Below are 23,551 nucleotides of genomic sequence, written 5' to 3'. Positions count from 1 at the left end.
CCTAAAGTAGCTGCCAAGACACATGTGGGTCACACATGTGTTCCTGGTTAATCATTAATGTACAATAAATGTGTTGGCTCAACTTCAGACATCGTGAGCATGGTTTAAGTGAACAGAGTTGCAATTGTGTGAGTAAACAGTGGCTTTGGAGGAGTTCTCTCTGTTCTACACCTGACAAGTGTGATTAAAAATACAACATTCACTGAACAAAAAGCTTTTCTATTTACTTTTAACATTTGGTTTACTCTTTGAAAACGCCTGTCATTCATTCTGACTTGTTAGCAACGAAAGGCCAAGCCAAGAAGGAGAAAACATATTTCCTTCTCCCCCAAGGACTTTGCAGAAGTGCCTGTGGTGCAGAAATGCAAACTGCCTTTATGTTTGAACTGGCCCTTAAATCGTGGATATTGCTTGCTGATTCTGGCACCTCGTTGTTAGCATTTCCGTGGCAGTTCCAGGAGAACAGCATAGCTCCCAGCGTGAGCAGATGACAAAGTTGAATTCGACTTTCAGCCCCTTCCAAAATGAAGAAATAAATAAATAAATGAACCAAAGCTAAGTCAAAGCAAAGGGAATCAAGCCACTAATTATAATGTCTTTAATTATACTGTGTGATGTTCGTCTCTGGAAATACTTAAAGGAGTTTCTAACCCAGTGTCACTCTTGAAGAACACTTTTGCTTGCGCTAATGAGGTCAACACCAAACTAACGCCCAAGAGCAGAGATCTGTGTGGTGGGAAGTGACTTATGTCAGCACAGTTTGTGGTAGGATGAATCCAGCTCCCTCTGTGTGTCTGATCACATCGTACACAGTGCAAAGGGGAAAAAACAATGATCATTGTCAGTCTGACACCCCAGGCTTTGCTTGTATTGCTATTGCCTGAGTTTCTAAAGCCCCTCTTCTATTCATCAGCATGTATGTGTTCCTGTAACGCCTTGTTCTCTTTGCTCCATGTGACCGCCTTGTTCACTGTGAATGGGGCATCCTTTTGTGGTTTCTTATGCATTTCCAGAGGATGGGCAAATTAGCAAACCAGCTTCACATAAGAGGAGCTCTGACAGGCAGGAGAGCAGCTTTGGTTCTTGCTGTAGGTACTTCCAACAGGCTTTTTCAGTAGGATTATTTTTTTTCAGTCCCCACAGGAATGTTCAACAGAAGCAAATCTGCCTTTTATTCCCCAGAACCCAAGGAAAAAGGCAGATAACAAAGGGCACTTGTAATTAAACGGTCCCTTTTACTCATTGCCTTGTTAGGATCAGCTTCTGAGCACAGTGCACAACTTAGTGACATTGGTGTGTTGGAACAAGGTGACTTTAGGAGTTGTGAATCTCAAAAGCAGTAAAATTTCATCCTGGTCCTGAGGCAGCAGGAGTTGAAATCAGTGTTGGTTCTCAGCGTGTCACTTGATGAACTCCTGGAAATGTTGCTGTCCAACACAGTGAATATCAGAGGTAGAAATAGGAAGAAAAAAGAAAAATGGTCGTGCAATTGTGTTGGAAAACTCAGTTTCTGGGCCTGTTTCTGCCACAGACTGAAGGCGAAGCAAACCTTGCTTCTCTCATGGAAATAGTTTATTTGCTTTTGATGGGATTACAAGTGTGAGATCAGTGCTGGCTTTGCACCATGGCTCTGATGGATCCCCAGGCTGAACACTCAGCAGTTAGAGTCCTGCCTGTCCCTCCAGGTCTCTTTATCTTGAGCACTGCTCTCCTCTCAGATTCTGGCACTTAAGTTTTCTTCGGCTCCTCAAACTGGGAGCACTCTGAACCAGTTAGTTGTTGACGGTGACACAAGAGCTGAAGCAGACGAACTGATCAACCTTATCAGGTTCCAGATGCAAGAGCACGTCACTTCAATAGGACAAGAACTGTGCAGGTCTAGTCAAAATAATAAAACCAGCTGCACACAGCTCCTTGCCTCAATCTCTTCAGCACTTCTGAACATTCCTTGGGAACACACAGCAGCTCTTTTAGAGCACCATGAATGCATCTACAACAAGAGTTGGCTGGTAGAGCTGTATGGGCTAGAAGAGGGCATTTTTTCTAGATGCCTGTTGCAGAGGAGTTGACGTGTGTTTCCTTGCAAGTTCCCTTCAAGCTGCTGTGGCTTTGTGCTGTTCAGAGCCAGGGCAAGCATCTGATCTCGTTGTTCTTCTAGGGAAATTGCATTGTTCTAAGAGCTGTCCCTGCAGACACATTTGGCTGAGCTGCCTTCCCCAGGTTCAGGCATGCCATTGTCCTAATGTGCTTCCACTTGAATGGAAGCCATCAGTGTTTTAAACCTCCTGTTGTCCCTTATCCAAGAAATGTGACACAACTCTGATAGCAAATGGCTGATTCTCCTAAGTATCCAAGGAGATAGTGTTGCATCCTGCCCAGGAGAGTCCTTAAGGTACACTTAGGCAGGTCCTTTACCTCATCACACCCCAGTTATATCCTTAACTGTACCCAAAAATCCCTGCCCTCTACTCTTCCAGTACAGACATTCTGATGCTGTGTCAGTTTTATTATCCTATGGGAAGGAAATTAGCAGCACCAAGTAAAGGTTTTGGACATCATTAAAACTGTATCTCTCCTAAGGTTTCTTCTTGCAGGCCAGTAACATTTCACCTATGTTAACTGGAAGAGAAATACTGGTCCAGCAATCCCAAATACGAGCCTTGGGCTAGTCCCGGCCATAAACATCATCTAAAGCAACCAGACCTTGGTGGGGTCAAGTTGGGGGTGGTGTCAGGAAGGCATGTCAGTGCTTGACCAGCCTCATTGGGCAGGAGAGGGGATGGGTCTTGAGTGTGCTCTACTTGGGGATGTGTTTGTTTCTCCTAGATGGATGCAGTATGTTTGTGTCCAAAGGGATTCATTACTTTTGTGGTAGCGGCCATGTAGCCATTTTCAACATCCAAAGACCTCAAGTAACACCAAACTTCATGAGTACTTCCACTAGAATGAAGGAGACTCCCCTTCTGCATAACAGACACTTGCTCTTCAGCCAGGAGATATCTTCCTTTCTGTTTCAATGATGGGAGCCTCTGAATGCTCCCATAAGAAGGGATGGCAAAGCCATCTTACTAAACATAGAAAATGTGGTGTCAGAAAACAGAATAAAGAAGTCAGTGAGGAGCAGAGAACAGGCAAAACACATGGTCAAGACAGTCATTGGGCAGTGACTCAATGACCGGTGATTTAAAGAATCAGACCTTTAACTTCTCCGTGCTTCTGTTTCCTCACCTAAAATTATGCGCAACCGTCCAGGCGAGTGATATAAACTGGTCTGGAGTCTCTAGATGAAAGTCATCAGAGAAAGTGAGTTATTCCTTGAGGTTTTGGTGGCTGAAGAGCGCTTGATGTTTGAAACTAAAAGCTAAACTAAAAATGTAGTTGTTCTCTGCTGTTCAGCTACAAGTGAATGGTCTCAGCAGCAATCTGTTAAAGGAAAGAAAACAGAGGGGGAAAAAAGGAAACAGAATATTGACAACTGGGCTAAAGCCAAACATTCAGAGGTAACAGCACAGTAATCGTTTGCTCCAGTGTTGTGTATAGATGGGTAAGGAGAAAATGCACAAACTGCTATAGATTTGGTAGGCAAGAAAGAGCACTGCTGTTTGCCAGCTGTCTCTCTGACCTGTGATAAAAAGGGCTTGTTCTGTATGTTTTCTTTCTGCCTTGATCAAGCTTGAAGCTTGCAGAGCGAGGGAATAAAGCTTAAATCTTGGCCCTTTTTTTAGAGCCGCGAGCCGGTTCCGCCTGCCGGCGGTGCAGCAGGTTAGCTGGTTCACCAGCTGGCAACGGGAGCTTCTTTTTATAATTCTCCAACACTTCTTTTTTTTTAACTTTAATTTCTCAAAACTCTCTCAGGGAGGTTTCAAATCCAACTGTCAACTTCCAGAACTCTGCAGTGGCACAATTCGCTGGGCTCAAGGCATGAGGAGTGATGGGGAAGCAGCAAGTAATTAAATTGCTGAAGAGATAACATCCAGCTGACTTAATGGTTGAGCTTTTTCTTCATGTTTTTCAATTTCGCGGCAGCCCTTGTCTACAGTATTTGGAGTATTAAAACCTGTATTCTGAGCAGCATTCATAATCTCCTTTTATTAAAAGGATATTGGAGTGATCAGCATTCAGTCATCCTCCGGCCCTCCGCAAATGAGTTTAGCGAGGAAGCACCAAGCATCTCAACCCAGTTGCCTTGAAGAGGCACAGATCATCTCTCTGATGTTATTGGCTGCCCACAGGGTCATGAGGACACAAAGCTTTTTAAAAATGGGCTTTTTCTTTCCAGGTTCTCTGTGGCCCCATGTGTGCAGCACAGGACTGGGGCTCAGAACACATGGTGGTGATTTGACTGTTGTTAAACCCCCACTGAGTGCTGTAGGATCAGGTTTTGCCTCACGCTGGGTGTCCATCCTTGCCTATGGCATGCTGCGTGGCCATGGGTAAGGTGTTTTACCTCTTCTGCTTCAGTTCATGTGGCAGTGGGAGGAAGGGTTGATCCTTGCTTGCAACAGGGTAATAGATCAGAGGACGTCTTGAGCTCCCACTCATCACTGCGTTCTGTGACTCTACAACAAGCCTAGATGCACCTTTGTAAAGCATTCTGGGTTTGTGGATGAGGGGTGTTGTACAAAAGCCAGCTGTTGTTATTTATGTGGTTTATTTACTGGTCACATTTCTCAGAGCTGGGGAATGGGAAGAAACATGACCAGCACTTTGTTTATCTTTCATTTCACTTTCAGTAAATGTTGATTTGTTAAAGACTACTCCTTCTTCAAAACCTTCCTCTAAACCTCAGTGCCTCATCCCTGGCAGCATCAAGAACAGATTGGACAGGGCTTGGAGCAACCTGCTCTAGTGGAAGGTGTCCCTGCCTGTGGCAGGGGGTTGGAACTGGATGAGCTTTAAGATCCCTTCCAACTCAAACCAGGCTGGGATTCTATGAAACATAGTCTCATTCTTACACATAAATGCACATCTCTCCTTTGAAGCATCATTTAAAGATTCTGACCATCAAAGGTTTGATTCCTGCTGTGTGTGTTCTGTTGCATTAGGAGAGATGGTCAGATCCCTCAGCACAGCTGAATGTAGCATCAAGGCTTGTTTAGATTTTGCTAAGCCCAGGGCACTTTCCAGCATGCTCCTGCTCAAGACTGGTGCTCTGCAAGCATCAGTCAAACCTCTGCTGCCTTGTGCACCCACCAGCTCTTGGGCATATGCAATGGTTCAACCTCCATCTGGGAGCTCTGTGTCTCCGATGCCATGAGCGGCCCTGATGTTGTGCTGATGAAGCTCGTCCCATTCCTGTTGCAGGCTGTGACAGATGCACCCCTCATGTGACCCAACAAATGGTGTCTTGTAAGTTGGCAGAAGAGAAACTTGGGAGGAAAGACAAAACCTCTTCCCTGCTGCTGGCTCAGACAACACCTCTAGCTCTGCAGTCGGAGGAGTCGGAGCTTGCCTGGCAGTGGCAGGGTTAATAACGGTGGTATTGAAAGTATTTGCTCTTGATATTGCTGAGGCTCTTCAAAAAGGGTCAGAAATATGTGGTTCTCCTCAGTTTCTGGTGAAGTGCTCCACATAAAACACAGCATTCCTGCAGCAGAATAACAGCTTGTGGTTTAAATAAATGTTGTTATTTCTGCTCTGCTGTAGGTGTACATGTATGTTTTGGTTCAGTGACTGCCAGATACTGTAAATGAGTATTGATTTCCTTTTCTATTTTAAGCTTTTCTGCAGAAAAGGCATCCCACATGCCTTTAGCTTTCTTTGCCTGTACCTAAAATGATTGCGGCCAAGAATTTATCGAACTAAGTACTCTTTTATTTTATTGTTACCACTCATCTTTATTTTAATAGTTGCAACCCAAGTTGGTCAGGTCCCATTCACCTTTTGGAGTATAAAGCAATTACATCTAATCCTTTTTGAGAGCAAACCGGCAAAACGGTAAAAACTCATGGCAATGAGTTTCTTATTCACATTAGTGTCACAGCTCCTGCTGCCATAGGTGAAGCTGCCTTGCTGTTGGAAATGAAGGAACATTTTAGGAATGTTCCTGCCGTAGCTGAAGTCTTTGGAGAGCCAGATTAGCTCAGAGTGGCCAAGAAATAACACAAACCTGCATTTGGCAGCTGTATGCTGAAGTCTGTATGTATTTGTTAACTTCTAAGTAAGTAACCTGTAGGTAAACCATTGCACATCAGCCTCGGTTCAAAGTTACTTTGCTTCAAAACATGAATAAACATTTCAGCCTTTAAAGCACATGTTGCAGCCATCACCGTCTTAGCAGGATCCCTGTGTCTCATGTTTAACTGCTTACATTCAACTTTCTCTCCCACCTCAGGTCTACAGCAAACGTGGAATATTAAATTAATTGGAACACGCTCAAAGCCTTGGCAAACGCTTTGCCAGTGACATTACTGATTTCCCAGAGGAGTAGCTGCTGATATTGATTTTGACAGAGCCAGTAAAGCCTCTCGCTGCAAAGACTCCTCTCATAGCTGGGCAGGGTGGAAGTGCAGCTCTGGGATGTGCCAAGATAGGATTATTCATTAGAAACTAATGTGCTTAATCTCAAATATGTTAAAATATACGTAAGTGCTTTATGATTAAGAAATCAATCCTTGCGGTTCTGTCTCTGAGTTTCTGGGATAATTCCACCCTGGCTTTTGGAAAATCACGCAGAAAAAGATCAGCTAATGTTATCTGTGACATCTGAACTTCTCTTGAGTTCCTCAGTTTGTTAAGGATGGGCAATTAAGATCTCTGCCAACACAGACAAAATTGGCTCAGGCTGGTAAAAGCGAGGAGGGGTAATTGACTCAGTGCAGGAAGTAATCAAGAGCTCCACATTATAGGTGAAATTGCCTGGTTCCAAACAGTGCTATCATCAGGTCCAAGTATTCCAGGGAATTGAAGTTTTATGTTTTGTTTTAAACCACTGCCATACGATTGGGAATTGCACACTCGGTGCTTTATTAAAAAGTAATAATCTCATACTATCCTGAGTTCAGAGACCAGGTAAAGTGTCACCCCCTTTCTTGCTCCTTACTTATTCACTGCTCTTTTCCCACCGAGTGAAGATTTGCCCACATAAGGCAATAATGCCTGACCACAGTACTTTGGTTGCACGGATGGTTTCTGGGCTGCAAGCATGCACTGCTGGGTCATGTTGAACTTCTCATCAACTAACACCCCCAATTGCTTCTCTGAGCATTCTTCTTCCACAGCTTAAAGCTAACCTAAAAATGTTGGCTGTGATTTCCGATAGACTTGAATTTTGCAGCTGATGTCTTCTGCTTAAATAGACAGCTTTGCACAGTTTTCTTAGAAAGAATGCCTTGTACTTTCATCCTTGTAGCTCCCCTTGGGAGATGTGACCTCTGGTTTATATCTTTTATAGCACTTGTACTGAGGAAGGGCTGAAGCAGAGCAGAGAACAGGACTTGGATGTCCAGTTCCAGCCTTACTTCCAGCCAGTTCTGCCTGGGTTCCCTCTAAGTCATCCCTTCCTCAGTCCTGTGTGTGCAGCAATGCCTTAACCTTGCCTCTTTGGAAACAGAAGTCACAATTCTTTCAAGGATTCCTGTGCTCTGTAATAGGGCAGCAGCAAGAGGAAATCACAGCGGCAAACCCTGAACTGCCTGTGTCTCCAGAGTGCTTGTCTGCCTTGCAGAGCAGCAGCTCTGGCAGTCAGTTCTGCCAAGGAAAATCCCATCTCTTATATCAAAGTGGAGGAGTGTCTCCCCAAGGCAGCCCGTGTAACCCTAGAATCCCTCCTCCTCAGTTTTAAACTAGAAAGAGATGGGAAGATCTGGCCCATGAATTTTAAGCTACACACCATGCATTTCACCTCTGATCTCAGCCTTGTGTCCCCTAAAATACTACTTCAAAGCTTCCTTGAAACAAAATACAGCTGGTCTCAACTGTTAACCCTGCAGAGATTTGTCCAGAGCTATGCGGTTGCAAGGTTCCAATAATTCCTTCCCTCCCACCCCCACCTGAAGTTTCCTTCATCTCTTTTCCCTGTATTAGACCACTCATGAGTTATTCTCAGTGAGGGCTTGCTTTCCAAAGAGCCACAATAAATCAGCGTAAGCTGTTTCTCCACATTGTTTTGTGCTGGCTCTAGCTAGATCCTGTTGAACTTTTTGTTTTGAAATATATCTGTATTACCAGTTCTGTCCCTGCCCCACTGATTTATGGTGCCTACACTACCTGGTGTTGTTGAATAACTTACCCGTGCTACTCCTCCTGAGGCCATGGCAGTTCTCAAGTGTCCTCCTAATTCTGTGCTGAAGAGGAAGTGTGATTTTGAGGTGTATGATGGGACCAGGCTTGCAGACGTGTTGCAAGAGGGTTGCTTACAGAAGCAAGCACAGATTCTAAGGCTGAGCCAGAAGTCTTTATGGTGTTAGACAGCAGGATGCTGCTTAAGCTGACAGTAGACCTTTTAAACAGGCAGTTAGCCAGATCATGGACCGAAATGGCTAAGCCATGGGCCGGTAGAGCAGAGGCTAAGAATGCATTTCTCCAAAAAAACTGAGCAGGAGAACAAGCAAAGCCTCCTTGAAACATGGCTTGGAATTGGGAGCAAAGTCATTGCCTTTTGCACGGTCAGAGGGACATAACATGTTTCCTGGAGACAGAAGGACGGCACGAAGGGACACACCTGACTCACCATAAATATTCCTGTCTAACCGGAGTCACCAGGCTGAACTCGTGGCTCACTGCATAGGTCAGGAGCACACACAACAAGAGAGAAATTGCTATAGCTGTTTGTAACCCCTGCCCGTGCCCAGGTTTTGTTCGGTTGGCTTTGGGTCACAAATCACCTCAGGGGAAAAAAAAAAACATGCAAAAGCTGACTCAAAAAGCAGATATGGAGACATCCCTCTTCTAATCTTTAGGTTTTACACCCAAAGCAAGAGGCTCAAAAGCCATCCAGAGAAATGGTCACCAGGAGTGAACAAAACAATTCATTCTTTTTTACCTTCTTTATGGAAATTATTAGCTGGATTTTTTCTTTAATTTATTTTTTATGAAAAATATGATCCTTAACCAAATACCAAGGGCAGAAAATGGGAATGACAATTGAAGCTCAACAACATTACAAGCTGCTTAATGCATAATCTTGTTATGTGAAAGATAACTAATCACCAGCAGTGAGGACACTAACTCAACTGGCACATGAATGCATATCTTTGATTGATTTTCCATTACAATATACTTTGAAAGCAAAATATACATACATGGCATGACATTTTTAACAAGTTAAAAAGGGCTGTGAGCAACTATCCAGTTGCTTGTCCAAATATGGCACCAGTGAAATGTTTCTGATAAATAAAGGTTAATTGTTCACTGTGGCTCTAAGACTCAGGCTGATGCTGGCTACAAAGGAACTGATGCATCAGCTCAAACAGCACATCAAAATGTGGTACTAAATTTCACTGGGGCACTCATTTTTCTGGCCACTTCACTATCCTGGAGCTTTGCTGCCAGTTACTTTAGGAATTTAGTGTCAAGTATTAAAATCTGCTTAAGTCAGATGTTCTTTGTTAGAGCTGATCTGGTTCTGGTAACAACATACATAACACCAAATGAAAAGCATAGTTGTCTTACATAGAATAACATGGTATTATCTTCAGTTGCAAGGGCTTGATTCAGGAAATTGTTTCCATGTGTGATTAAATCAGTCCTTACTCAGGACAGCATTTATAAATCCTTTTTTAACTTTCTTCTTGTACTTTGTAAGTCCTACTCACTTTCATGAGTGGAAGAAAGTTTCCTGAGGTTAAGCAAGTACTTAAATATATTTCTGAAGAGGGTTGCTTTTGAATGGGGTGGAAAAGACTGCATATTTTGTACATGCAGCCATTGGAAGGTTGTCTTCAGTTCTTCAGTCTAGTCCCAGTGTTTTGGCTTATTTTCTGGCAATAAAAGACCATGCGTGGGGTCCCACAGAAGTGGCTTGATCCCCAGAAGACACACAACAAGATGCTGAAATCATATCATCCTCCTCCCAAACTTCCTCATCTAGGTCAGTTTTAGCATGATTTTTGTTGAAAATAAAGCAAGAACATGGGCCTTATGCCCAGCAGGACCCAAGTCCTGAACTGTGCTTCTGGCAAGCTGGATGAGCTTTAAGGTCCGTTCCAACACAAACCATTCTGATTCTATGATTCTATATACCATCACCTCCTAATGGGAGATAAGTAGACACAGCCAGAAGTTGATTTGAACAGTAAAGACAAATATTGCCCTGTCTTCTTGTAATAAGTAACAGCATTGGTTTCCCAAGCTGAGCAGTACCTGGAGGCAGAAACCTGTGGTGGGGAGGGAGGAGGAGGAGGTGGCTATGGGAAGGGCAGGATGTGTGAAAACTGCCTGTTGCTTTTGTAAACAGCAGTCCATAAACTGGTTTCCTTTAATAGCCGCAATTGTTGTTGCACTAGTTAGGTGGGAGCAAGCACATGGATGCTTACTCATGCTCAGCTCACACCTTGGCTTTGTGCGGAGACACACCTGCCGAGTGTGCGGAAATCGTGCTGTGGTGTGATTAAGTGCTTCCTTGAGCAGATGCCAGAGCAATGCTATATTGAGATGTTCAGCAATTACGGTTCCACCAGCTAAAGCCAGCTGAAGCTTCCAAAGATACATCACGTTTCCCGGTGTGTGGTTGGAGAGACTGGCGTTAGTTCAGATTCAAGCACAGGTCAGTCTGTACCAGAAAGCTTTGAGGGCTCTGTGTGATGCTTTCTACTGGAGATGGACCCCTTTCCAAGGATTTCACCAGTGCAATTGCAAGAGCTGGAGGTGAAGAAATTTCTCCCCAGGATCCTTTTGCTACACGGCCAATACCCAAACCTTGTTGAAGCAAAATTCCCACCGAGGTCACACACAGAGGCACTGCAGTCCTGCAGCATCCTAAAGCCTGCAAGGATTCTGGATTAATTTCACATGACTTCGTTGAAAGCAGACTCTGATACTCTGCTATTCCAGCCATTGTGGTAGGAAGGAGCAGGCTGCCATTTGAGAGAAGGGGGATGTCTGCAAATATGTTTACATACAGTGAAGAACTGCTGTCAGTCATCTCATCGCTCCTTGCGTTTTCGTGCCAACTTGCTAGTGAGAATCTGATGAACCCTGTATTTGTTATACTGCCTTCAGGTATTATTTGCCAAATCCAAACTTGTTTTGTAACTGAAAATGGAGATCAGGTGAAAGAACCGAATCCTTCAATCCTTGCTCAGATGCTACTCACGCTCATTTCAATTTTTCAAGCTTTTGTGTTTAATGCATGGCCCCTGTGCTCAGACCTGAAAGCTGGAGCTGAAGAGTTGTGTAGATGTTTTTACTGAACAACAAAACGAGCTACTTCTGTTGCAGCATAACAGTTTGGAGATTTTACTCCTTGGTTGTGACTATTGATAGGGCAAAACTTCCAGAAGCATCTAAATCTTCTTGACAAATACTGACATTGGGGCTCTTAAGGCACAAGCAGTCCCAGGAATCTTATTCAAGTGCTTTGCAGGCAAATAATAACCCAAGTCTCTTCCCTGTGGTGTCCAAAGGCTGAGTTCTGTGACACCTGCAACTGTTGTGCTAGACAAGAGGAGAGGCTGAAGGAACACCTTACCCCTCTGAAGCATTGAGGTTGTTTCTGTTCTCACTGGTTTCCCAGTAAGATGAGGGGTCTGAGCATCTAGCAGGATGCTGTCAGGCAAAGTTGTGGTGCTGCAGCAGTGGGAAGAAAGCAAAATCAGGGCTCTGCTGTCAGAGGGGATGAAATAACAGCAAGAATTTCCTGGCAGAGATCTCTTTGCCAGCTTCCCTTTAGGTTTCGTTCACTTGATGCATTTCAGTGCATACATTCAAATAATGTTTCTCTGAGAAATAAAGGGCTGTATTCAGTCAGCCAAGCTGCACCTTAATCTCCGTGCCTAGTCAGCAGAAAAAAATGTGGGTCCTCTGAAGAGTGACCATGGGCTTCAGTAAGACACTGAGCAGGGAAGCTGTCAAGAGCCAGGTAATGGGATCTATACGACAGAGAGACTGCGCCTGGCTGAGTCTGTTGGATATCAACGTGATGGGCGCACAGGAGCTTTATCGCACATTGCCTTAGTTCCTGCCTTAGTTTAACAGCCTGGCTGCTGTGTTTCTGAATGCCTGGCACATCTGCCAGCCCCACACTGGGGGCCTGTGATGTCTCTTTAGGTGACCCAGGACAAGGGCTGAGGTTCAAGACAACTACATGTAGGTGAAGGCAGAAGCACTTGGATGTTGCCTCTGGTTTTCAGGGGTGTGCATAGGATAATGGCTGTCCCTTCCAGCACCAGCTGCGGTGTCTCTGCAGGGCTGCCTGCATCTGAGAGAAGTGGGACACTTCAAGCCATAATGCTTCTGCTGCAGAAAGTTCATATTCTCCACTGTGGAAGGAGCAGTGTCTCCATTTCTTCAGTATTTGGAGCTATAATAATAGGTGCTGCACTCTGAAAATCAGCCTGTCTGGCACGTGCACTGGTAACTTGACAGATCTATCGACGAGGGAAGATGGCACAGGAAGAACTGACTGTTCCACACTGGCTCTTTTGAAACCCTCAGTGATACTACAGAACATTTGTAAGGCACAGCAAGTTCAATGTGCTACATGACCTAACCTCACCCTTGCTAATTAGTATTAGACAGATACCAGAGCATCTTCGCAGGGCTGCTTTTGTGTTTGCAGTGTGCTCTGTAAAATCCTTCTGGTTCTGATGGCTACTCTTTCAAGTTGTCTAGCCTGAGCAAATATTTTGAAGCAGGTGCTAATCAAAGAGCTAGAGCAGGACTTTCTTCATCATCCAACACCTTCTTTAAGTTTAAATATATTAAGATCAAAGCGGTTTATTGCAGTGAATACACTGTCTAAGAAGGTGTTCAAAACCTCAGTCACAATAAAGTTGAGGAATTCACTAGCTGTAGACTGCTGCCATTATTTTATGTTGTCAGTTCATTTAGTATTTCACTGTTAATGTACTGAAAATGTCTAACTTGTAGCCTTCAAACTGTTTTGTGGCTCCTGATGTTGCAGTGACAGATGGTATTTTTAAACAAACAAATCATGTTTCTGTTGCTAAAGCTGGATTTTAAATAGTCACCTGTGGAATTCAGCAAACTTCTATAATTTCATTGCTACTTCTGCTGGTCTAATTCTAGACAAACATTGCCCAGGAAAAACACTGGGAAAGTTCCTTCAACTTCAGTCACTCACACTTTATGCCATTCCAGTAAAAGTAAAGTATCATTGGTAAAGCTGAATCTTTGAAGGCTCAAACATAAGTATTTGTGTGTTTGTCAAAAGGAAGTGTCTATGAGACTGTTTGTGTGATCCCTGTCTGTAGTCATACGGTGGCTATGCAAGAGTCACTTTAATCATCAAAGGGAATCAAGTGCTTTGGGGCAGTAACTGGAATGGTAAAATCACCAGAATTGGGGTCAGAAGATTAAATTCCAAACTCCAACCAAAGTTCTCTCTGCTTTAGTTGAAATGCCATTGTTTAGAGTGCCCTGTAACATCAGACATCATTGCAAGTTATGAAGTTAAGGACAGTATTTGTATGTGAAACCACAGAGAAATACCAATCCCAAAATAAATCAATGGCCATCCTTACACTGTAGGAGCAGTGTAGACACCTTAAGCCCAGGATGGAGTTATCCAGCTCAAGGACTGATGCTGATGCCCATCTGCATCTTCAGCGTGCAGCAGACCATGGTGGCAGACAAATAGGAAAAAGCCTGACTGTCCCATGAGGAGCTGGCTTCCAAGTGGTCTGTCCTTCTACCACCTAGTGAAGACCAGGTCGATGGTAGATCAGGATGTCAATCGTTTCCCCCTCTGTTCAAACCCACCTCAGCCATTATATACTTGCCTTGTGTTTGCCGATGTCTGAAATGCTGTTGCTGGATTAAATGTGCTGGTTTTACTTGCAGCTCTGAAGCCTTTGTGGGTTGATTGCCAAGTTAATGATTTATACCTTAATGCTCCATTTAGGGCCCTCGTGTTCATCGCTCATGGCGCTGGGGAGCACTGCGGCCGCTATGATGACTTGGCTCAGAAGCTGACAGGACTTAACTTGTTTGTTTTTGCCCATGACCATGGTGAGTAGCCTAAAACAGTCCTTGATTTACAGCAGCCCAGGACTTTACTGAAGTAAATGCCATTAAAGCTACTCAGCAGTGAGAGAAGAGTCAATGAAATATTTACAGCTAGGCATAAATGAGAAAGGGATTGTCTGTTGCTTTGTAAAGTGCTGGATATTGAATCTGTGAAAAGCTATTCCTGTTTACCTTGAGTTTTCCTCAGCCTTGTCCTTGACATTACTGATGGTGCTATTTTAACCTCTCTATACATGATTATTTCTCTTTCACCTATCCCTTGAGGGGTGAAGAGGTGTTGTCCACTGTGGAAGTAGGACTAGGAGCCATTTCTGCTGGATTCATGGTTGATGTCCTAAATGATCCCAGAGGGGAGGCTGACAGCATAGTTTTCATATGTACATATATATATATATATATGCACACCGAGACAACCAGACAGCTGCACCCTTGGGACACAGAGAGGAGTGGAGACATGACAGACCTCTCTTTAGACACATCTCCACAGTCCAGCATTGGCACCAGAGCTGGCTATAGACACCTCAGCTCTGGCAAGAAAGCAGCTTGAGTGCAGTCAAGGCTGTGATAAGAAACTGAAAGATAACTGGTAAGAGGGGAGACTGAGATGAGCTCTGAGGCAGAAGCTCTTCCCTGTGAGGGTGCTGAGGCGCTGGCACAGGGTGCCCAGAGAAGCTGTGGCTGCCCCATCCCTGGCAGTGTTCAAGGCCAGGTTGGACACAGGGGCTCAGAACAACCTGCTCTAGTGGAAGGTGTCCCTGCCCGTGGCAGGGGGTTGGGACTGGATGAGCTTCAAGGTCCCTTCCAACACAAACCAGTCTGGGATTCTATGAATTGCTGCATCTTTTCTGCAAGAGAAGTTCCCAGATAGGGAAAAATTCACTTAAGTTTGTGTGGCATAAAGTTCATGAGAAAGGAGATGATGTTAGTAGACCAGAGACAATATATAGAAATAGTTACTGAACTCCAGGACACACAAGCAATGTTTTCAGAGCCACCGTGGGCCTCCAAGAGAATGCAGTTGCTCGCTGTGCATGCTTAATGTTGTGCCTTAGTCCCTCATTCCCTTAGAGGATGGAGGGATGAAAGTTTTAAGTAGAGTAAAAATGACAATATTTGAAGCAACAAACCTAGAAGGAATGATAAAACATTGTATTTATTGCATGGATCTGATACAGAGAATGCCTCTTCTGTTGATGGAGAAGGGCCTTTGGGGTGAAGGTTCCTGTCAGGCATGTCTTGTACTGTATAATGAGACAATTTGTTGCTCTCTTTTTCCTTGAATATCTTTTTGACTAGAGAAGCATAAATGTTTCATGGTTATGTTTCTATAGACTGATGTTGCTGGATTAATTAGTTCACTTAGTACAAATCTGGTTGCTCAGGCCAGTTAACAACTTCCTTCTCCCACTGAAACCTAGTTTGGGTTGCAAATTCAGTTTGGTTTTCTTTGTCAGCGATGGGAAGAGTGTAAAGAGGAACCCAAAAGCAGAACAATGGAAACACAGTTGTTTTACATAAAGAGCTAATTTACCTGAGCCTAGATTCACTATGAGCTAGAAAGACAACTAGCATATTTTAGATATGTTAAATCATCTTTGCACCTAAAGAGGTGAGGATAAACTTTGATGGAATACAGTTACAGCCTGAGCTGGATGCCATCAAGTGCTAAGGACATAAACATCTCCACTGCCAAATTTGCTTAGATAAGGCTGGGAAGTTTATAGCTTTCCTCCACCATTTTCCCTATTCCAAATCTCTTGCTCCCCCTTTGCGTCCCATCCTTTGGATATCTTTGGGTGATATCAATTATTTGATTGTGTTAGCAAAATAATTGCTTTGTGTTCCTCATCTCTTAGAGTAGCTCGTAGTCTTGTGAGCTTGGCATAGGTTTCCTGACCTGGCCATTTGTTCTGATTCTAGTATTCTCATGGATAAAATTCCTAATAGAGGCACATTATCCAGGAGATTATGAATGCAGTTCCACGGCATGGCTAGCGTGATTTCCTAAATGAGTTGGGAAGTTACTAGGGCTGTAGTATGCGTGACTAGACTGATTTATATTGTGTCTATCTTTCAGTCAAAAGAAGGAAAAATCATTTCCATTTATATTACTGAGTCTGTAGGTGCACTGTGTCTAAACCCTGCCCAGGGCTCTGCACCACCGTTTCCTGCTATGCCAAGCTGCAGCACAAAGGTTGGCACTTCACAGAGTAATTAGCATTCACCCAAATTTGTGTCTTAATATTGCTCCACATAAGGTGTCGCTGGCTCAGTTCTCTGCACATCAGGATTTGTACATTTAATCTTTGGGGTATTTCATAGTAATCCCCAGATCGCTGCACCTCCTAGATATGTATTAGACATTTTCCACTGCTGTAGTGAAAATTTAATTCCAGAAGACCTCTTAGCCCTTACATCTAATATTATTAAATTGCTTTGGTTTATATCAGTCCCATGAAAGAGAAAAATGGTATTTCTTTGCAATACAGCATTTTTCCTGTTGTCTCTTATGTGATGCTTTTAGTACCCAGGTAACATTTCTGGGTTTACTTGGCATGCAGCTCCATGAAGGCAGAGTTCCTGCTGCTGGGCTGACTTTGCTGTGCATTTCTGCAAGCTTTAGGTATTCTGAAATGACATCTCACTTTTTCAATTTCCTTTCTATATTACTATCATTTTATTATGGCAGCATTCTGATGATGGGGAAAAGAGGCAGACAAATACATTTGCTTATTGGCAATCAATTTAGGAAAGCCCTCTTAGAAGGAATACCCGTGGGAGATTCATCAAACTGGAGTGATATTGTAATTCTTCAGTCAGTCGCAGGCAGATTGCAGCTCCTTTAGTTATAATGCAGTATTTTTAGGGATCTGTAAAGCTGAGAGCCAAGGAAAATGAGAGTAGAGAATGTGGCTTTGTTTTCTCATACCAAGCATTTTCAGTTGGTAAAGCACATGATGTTCCAGCTATCCTCATCTCTCTTCCTATAACATCTCATTTGCTGAGATCTTATTCTCTATGGTTGCATTCCATGGCCAGAGCCCAGAACAACCACAATTTCACCTTCAAAAGTACATGTCAACTAATAGCAGTTACAAAAACATTTCTGAGATGCAAGTGCCACAAAAATGGAAGCTAAGGGTAATGTGGCTGTCTTATATGAAGATGAGGAAGGTGAAATACATATACCTAGCCTGGCAGCAGTTTCTAGCCCTTGGGTTTCCTTGAGGACAGCCCCTCCTAACCTCCCTCTCTCTCCAGGCGGAATAAACCCTTTACCTGTTCTGGCACCCAGAGACCTCCAACTCTCTGACCCTCTTTGAAGCCGTTGAATTCCCCACTCTCAAGTTATGTGTAACCTCAGATCAAAGCAGAGGGAAAGGTTGCAGCTCTAACAGCTTATTCATACACTTTAGACGTTTCTAACTGAAGTTCAGCTTTCTTTTTCAGCCCTGCTGCCACTTTGTGTGTGGTGAGCATTTCTGATGGGTTTGCAGGTCCCTCTCAGATACCTACTGCTGCTTGTGCTCCCTATTAATTTTCTCACTGTTTTCCCTATTTAACAAAATGCTTACTTCCAAAAAGCAGAAAATAGCTGGAGCAGAGATGTTTCAAATGCATCAAGTATTAGCTGGTTTTGGTTTGGGTCTTTTTCCAAGTGATTGCTGTGTTGTTCTTGCAACTGTTAAAAGACCATTTTGTTGATGAGAACAGAAGGCTTTTATTTATTCATAGCGCTGGGGAGGATTGATCTACACAGAAAGGTTAAAAAGGACTAAACATGATCAAACTGGGAGGGGGGAAATGACTGAGAAGGATGTCAGCATTAATAAGAGCAAGAATAGGGTTGCGCTGTGAGAGAGAAGTGACAGCTCATGCACACCAGCACGAGGGAATGTTCCTGGAGAGCACTGCTCCCCGATAATGTGATCAGGAAAGCTTCGGGGCCATCTCCAGGGATGGAGTCAGGAAAGCCTTGGCAAGCGTTGTCTGGAGCTGGTTTGCAGGGCAGCTGCTGGTGACTGTTAGCGGGGCTGGGTGTGGGACCGCTTACCCACAGCAATCTGTTCTCTTTCTGCTTGCTCCGATTGAGTCTACCTTGCTAGAGCAGGAAAAGTTTAAACTGCTTTTCTGTAGAGACATAGGAAAGAATGGCACTGCCTGTCTGCATTCCTCTTACAGGAGGCTTACAAGGGGTTGTGAGCAGTTTTATTTATTCTGTGCCAGAGAAGGGCTCCTGGTCTTCAGCATAATACATGAACATTGCTGGGAAATAGAGTCTTCCATAGCACTGCTGGAAGTAACCACGGGTATGGACACGTTAGCATTTGCAGGAGTGTAAAATGACTGTTCTCCCAATGGATCCTGTCCTCATTCATGCCTCCGCAGCAGGACGAACCCCACACAGAACTGAGATTTGCTTGCGCACAAAGTTGCACTACCTGAGCCATACCAGTAGCCGGACTGCTATTGCTGTGCTCATCCTTAGACAGATGCTCTCCTTGGCTAGGAAAGAGAATACAGCACTAGCTGTGTACCTGTATTGGTGCATTGTCTTCTGGGCTCTTTCTGAAGTGATGGAAGTTGTTCTCCAGGAGAAATTCAAAGTGCTGCCCAGCCCCATGCATATATACAGGTCCTGAAGCTACCGCATGCTGCAGGCAGAGCTCCCGCGGCAGGGTACCATGGCTGGCAGGCAGAGAGATCTGCAGCTGTGCCAAACCAGAGTGTTTCCCACACACTAGTGTTGTGGGGGGTAGGAATGCTGTTATAGTTCCCAGACTGGAGTGGTGACTGCAAGGGGCAAGAGGAACCCTGTTGTCAGGTTGAGTTCCCCTTGCTCGCTCTGTATTTCCTCTGCACAAAACCCCACTCTTCAAGAGTCAGGAAAACTCTTCCCTTCTTTTAATGTTTTTACTAACGGTTCCAACCTACAGACTCCTGGCCTGTTCCTGTTTGTCAGAGGAGGACTGCTGCGAGGGCATTTGCCACTGATAGTTCGTTAGAATTGCCAAGCACAGAAGGAAGTTCTTTAGAGCTTCAGATTAAACTTTGCAAGTACATTCCCTATGGGGAAATGAGCCCTTTTGTTCTTCACATTATCTTGTCTGTCTTTCAGTCTGTTATGATATTTCATTTGGAGTGGAGAGAGAGCTGCTAAGGGATGATTAATCTGTCTCACTGTGATACAAGTGTATGGACATAAATCTTTGTGCATATAGCTCCAAAAACTGCTAGACTGAAAGCTCATGACAGAGCAAAACCAACAGGAATATAAGGGAACACTTAAATGGTTCTTTGACCCTTGATCCATGTTAAGTGTCGTATGGACCCATGAGCCCTGTCTGGAATTCATCCATTATCCCCTTTTAGCCCAGGGGAAGATGTCAAAAGCAGGCGCTGGTGTGGGCTGCGTGGTGTGTGGGCAGAGACGGAAACTGAGGGATATACCAGAGAAGAGCCATGCTATTCTGCCCCATCTTTCATGTTCTCTCTTGAAAGCATCTGTTACAGGTTCCTTTTAGCTGCAGAGCACCACCAGTGCAGATTTATCCCTGTTTTGACTCCGTATTCGGTGCGGTCCCAAGCCAGCCTAGCTCACCCTGGCCTTCCCCTCTCCAGATGTTGAACGATGGGTACAGTCAGGCTTATCTGCCTTCCAGGGCAGCGGTGAGGAATGCTCAGGATGTGCAGGGCACTCAGGAGGTGAAACCACAGTGCATAATTACAGGGTGAGAGTTCAGATACCGTGGTACACCCTGTCATCCCTTAGGTAGTGAGAAAACTGTAAGAACCCAGACCAAAGTCCTCCTATAAACCAAATTGCTAATAAGTAATCTTACTTCTGCCACCCTTTTCTAACTCTGTTCCAGTTGTGAGGATTCTCATGTAAAGTGGGGCTACAGCATGTGCTTCTCCCAACACAGATGTGAATTATGAATGTGAAGAGCAAAAAACAAGATTAACTCAAGTAGAATTGGGAGTGACGACTGGTCTTGTAGCAGAGGACCTCAGAGCAGCAGTGACAGCTTGCTAAGGAAAACTGGTCCTTCAGCTTGAGCCTCTTTGACATTATAGGCAAAATGATTCATACTGTGAAGATGCAACTTTCCACATGCATTGGACAAGCTCTTGAACACACTCTTTTAACTGGATAGTGTATTTTCTCTTTGCTTCATCCCACATTGCTGTATCGAGTTGGGCTCTGTTGGTGGTTGTGAGATGGTATCACCCAGAGGAGCCACAGTTTGTGTGCTTACCACACAATGATGCTGAAATGTCCCTAGGATACAGGGTAGCCCAAGGGGAGCATCCTGTGCTCCAAATGTAAGTACTTGGTGCTGGGTTTTGTTAAACAGAGGTGTGCACTCTCTTACTGTTATTTTTGAGAAGCTCATTACAGGCTTGTGCAGCCCAGTCCTGCTCAGTCATCTCAGCTTTGAGTCTGCCACTTTAGCACTCACCCCCCATTCACACTGGGATCACACAGTCCCAAATCTCTGCCTGCACCACATGGCATCTTCCAGGGCAGTAAACATTGCTTCTGTTTGAGGAGAGCAGCTACACAACAGCGAGAAAACACGAGGTGAATCATAAAAGCAAATACCTACCGAGTCTCGCGCTCTAGGGGAAGCCACAAGCTGGGACTTGGAAATGCAAGTGTGGCTTTTATTTAGTTTGCAGATGAAACAGCGCCATGGAGCCAGGAAGCAGCTAGACCACAGCAGACTAAAAATAAAGAGGCAGTGAGGCTACACACGGCTGGTGGCTCTGACAGTGCACACATAAGCTGCAGTGGAGTGTTGTGCTTAAAGCATTTGCATTAGGAAAGGTGCAGGGGATACTCAGAAGCATTTCCTCTCTATTCCACTCAGGGGATAAGGCTTCTTTGTTTCATGCACTTCCCATGAGTAATACTGGAGCCACACTGATCCAAAAGTGGGGAAACATAGTCCTGTACCTATGTTTTAGGTAAGGGGGGTGGGAAATTGTGAGGAGTGGATACACTTTTAGCAGAGACACATAGAGACAAGAATGCCTAAAATCAGACATGTAGTGTCACCTAATGCATTCTATGAAAACATGCCAAACCAAGCCGGGCTGCTCAAAGCAATCTATTTGTTTATCTGGCCAATTATTTGGTTTTAAGTCAGATTTAATTGTGGTATCATCAGTGATACAAGACAGGCAGGTCAGTTCTGTGCTATAACCCAGAGCTGGATCCTGGACGCAGGCATTGTTTGGATGGGGGGGAAGGCAATTCAGATGCTCTTTCATCACTGCCCCTGCGTGTGGACATCACTGGATGGTAATGCTGGACTGCAGTAAGTATTGCCAAAGAATGGTTATAGTTCCTCAGTTCCCTCAGTTCCTCTGCTCCTTGCAACAGCTCAACCATTTCCTCAGTGCTGTAGATCCACCCTATAACAATAGGTTATTGAATAAACAACAACAGATCATCCAGTCAAACAGGATATTTGGCTCAGTTCCTGACTGAGCTGAGCTTGCTCTTTGTGCAGCAGAGGTGTGGGCTGGGACACCCTTTACTCCCATCTTGCCCCATCCATCTTCTGCCATGAGCCGTCCTCTTTCCTTGCTCCACCAGGTGATGAGAAGAGGGTGCTGCAGAGCCAGCTCTCCTGGTTTGCTGCAAGCCCACTCGAGGAGGGAATCCCTTTTGGGGCGCACTGGGATCTGAGGAGCTGGCTCTTTACTCCGAAAGAAAGGGTCCGTGCAACCCGCCCTGGTGCTCCTAATTATTCACTGCTTACAAATGAGCAGAGGGAGAAATGTCAGTGGGTCATTCCATGAGATAGTACATCTCCTCAGCAGCTGCTTCTTGAACAAAGCCTCGCTGTTGGCCTTCACACAAGGAGGCGTGAGGCTGTAACAACGGGCCCCAGTGAGAGGGGACACAGTGGTAGGAGGAACAGAGTGCTCCCTTTTGAGCGCAGCCACTTTGAGCCTGGAGCTGTCAGCACTGGCTACTTTCCAGGCTGTGCTCCTCAACCTGTCACTGCTAACTGTTAACAGAGAGACTGCATGACAGAGGAAAAACATGTCATTCATTTGGGGAACTTAGAAGGCTTCCTTCTTCCTATGAGAATTGAGTCCTTCTGGCTTCCCTTCCATGACTCCGCCTCTCAGACCAGAGATGCCCTCTGTGGTAAAGAGGAATGGGCCACTAAATGTTGGGACTAAATGATAGGAATTTTGGATGAGTAGTCCTGATAACCAGGACAAAGTGCTTTGGTGAGTACGAGACACTAAAGAGGAAATAGCCTTGACTGAACAAAGCTCATTTTGTTCATAGTTTTGCTGCTTTAGTCTCAAAGATCTGTTCAATTGTCACCTGTCCTCAGTCTGTACAGATATAAATGAATCCCCACATCAGGGTCAATTCTGCTTCCACAGCTGCTCAGGTAAATCCAGGGCAACTCTGTCACCATGTCAGAAAACAAGCTCAGGCATGTAACTCATAACAGCGTTTCCTATTAGTGAAGGGGGTTGGCAATCTTATGTAATGTTTTCAACAGCTTACTTGCTGTCCCACAACCAGCTTTGCTAGCTGCGGGCAGATGTCTGCATGCAAGATGGTTGAGAGTAAAAGGACAAGGACCAGATGGTTGTTAAAGAGCTAAGACCGAGAGAACAGATGATTTCATGTTGCCAGCTACATCTGTTATCTGGGGCTACTGGACAGACACCAAACTTGCTTCAAACTTTGCTCCAGGGGTCATTTCCTTCACTGACTTCCATGGCAGGACATTAGCTCATATCAGCAAGGGCTTTGGCCTCAAGAAGCATCAGAAGAATCTGTATTCTTCAAAGGAAAATTGATAAACAGATGCTGCATATACTATCAGTGGACCTTTACAATTAGCAGTGTGGCTGGTGGGATGGAGAGCACTTTCAACCAGTCTACAGGGGTACCAGGCTGTGGAAAGTGAGCATATGCTGGAAGGCTGCTATTCACAGAGACCTTGACAGGCTGAAGAAATGGAGCGGCAGAGACCTCATGAAGTTTTAATGAAGACACTTGTGAAGCTCTGCAGTTGGGGTGGAGTAACCCCATCCAGCATTAAAGCTCGGCCACTGAATGAACAGAAAGTAGCTGTGCAGAAAAGGACCTGGCCATCCTTGCAGACAAGTTGAACATGGGTCAACAGTGTGACCTTTTGGTGAAGAAAGCCACCACATACTGAGCTGTACTGGAAAGATTATAGCCAGCAACTCAGGAGAAGTGATTGTTCTTTTCCATTCAGCATTTCTGAGACCACATCTGAATCACTGGGTCCAATTTTCTCCCCAGTAAAAGGAAAACATTGACATACTTGAGCAAGGCCATAGGAAGGCTGTCAAAACAATTAGGGTACTGGAGAACAAGATGTACAAGGAGAGG

At 44.6% G+C, this 23,551-nt stretch overlaps 1 protein-coding gene across 5 annotated transcripts in view; it reads left to right on the top strand.

The window, feature by feature from the left end:
* MGLL (monoglyceride lipase) overlaps nt 1-23,551 on the top strand; it is an 88,814-nt gene that overhangs the window by 40,533 nt on the left and 24,730 nt on the right. For all 5 annotated transcript variants that reach the window (XM_030500863.1, XM_030500867.1, XM_030500866.1 and 2 more), the window contains one exon: nt 14,024-14,130. In XM_030500863.1, coding sequence (XP_030356723.1) covers nt 14,024-14,130 — 107 coding nt within the window. The remainder of the gene's footprint in view (nt 1-14,023; nt 14,131-23,551) is intronic.

The sequence above is a fragment of the Strigops habroptila genome, chromosome 11, assembly GCF_004027225.2.
Source record: "Strigops habroptila isolate Jane chromosome 11, bStrHab1.2.pri, whole genome shotgun sequence".
Classification (NCBI taxonomy): Eukaryota; Metazoa; Chordata; class Aves; order Psittaciformes; family Psittacidae; genus Strigops; species Strigops habroptila.
The sequence above is the reverse complement of the archived record's forward strand: the minus strand, read 5'-3'. Positions and strand labels throughout refer to the sequence as shown.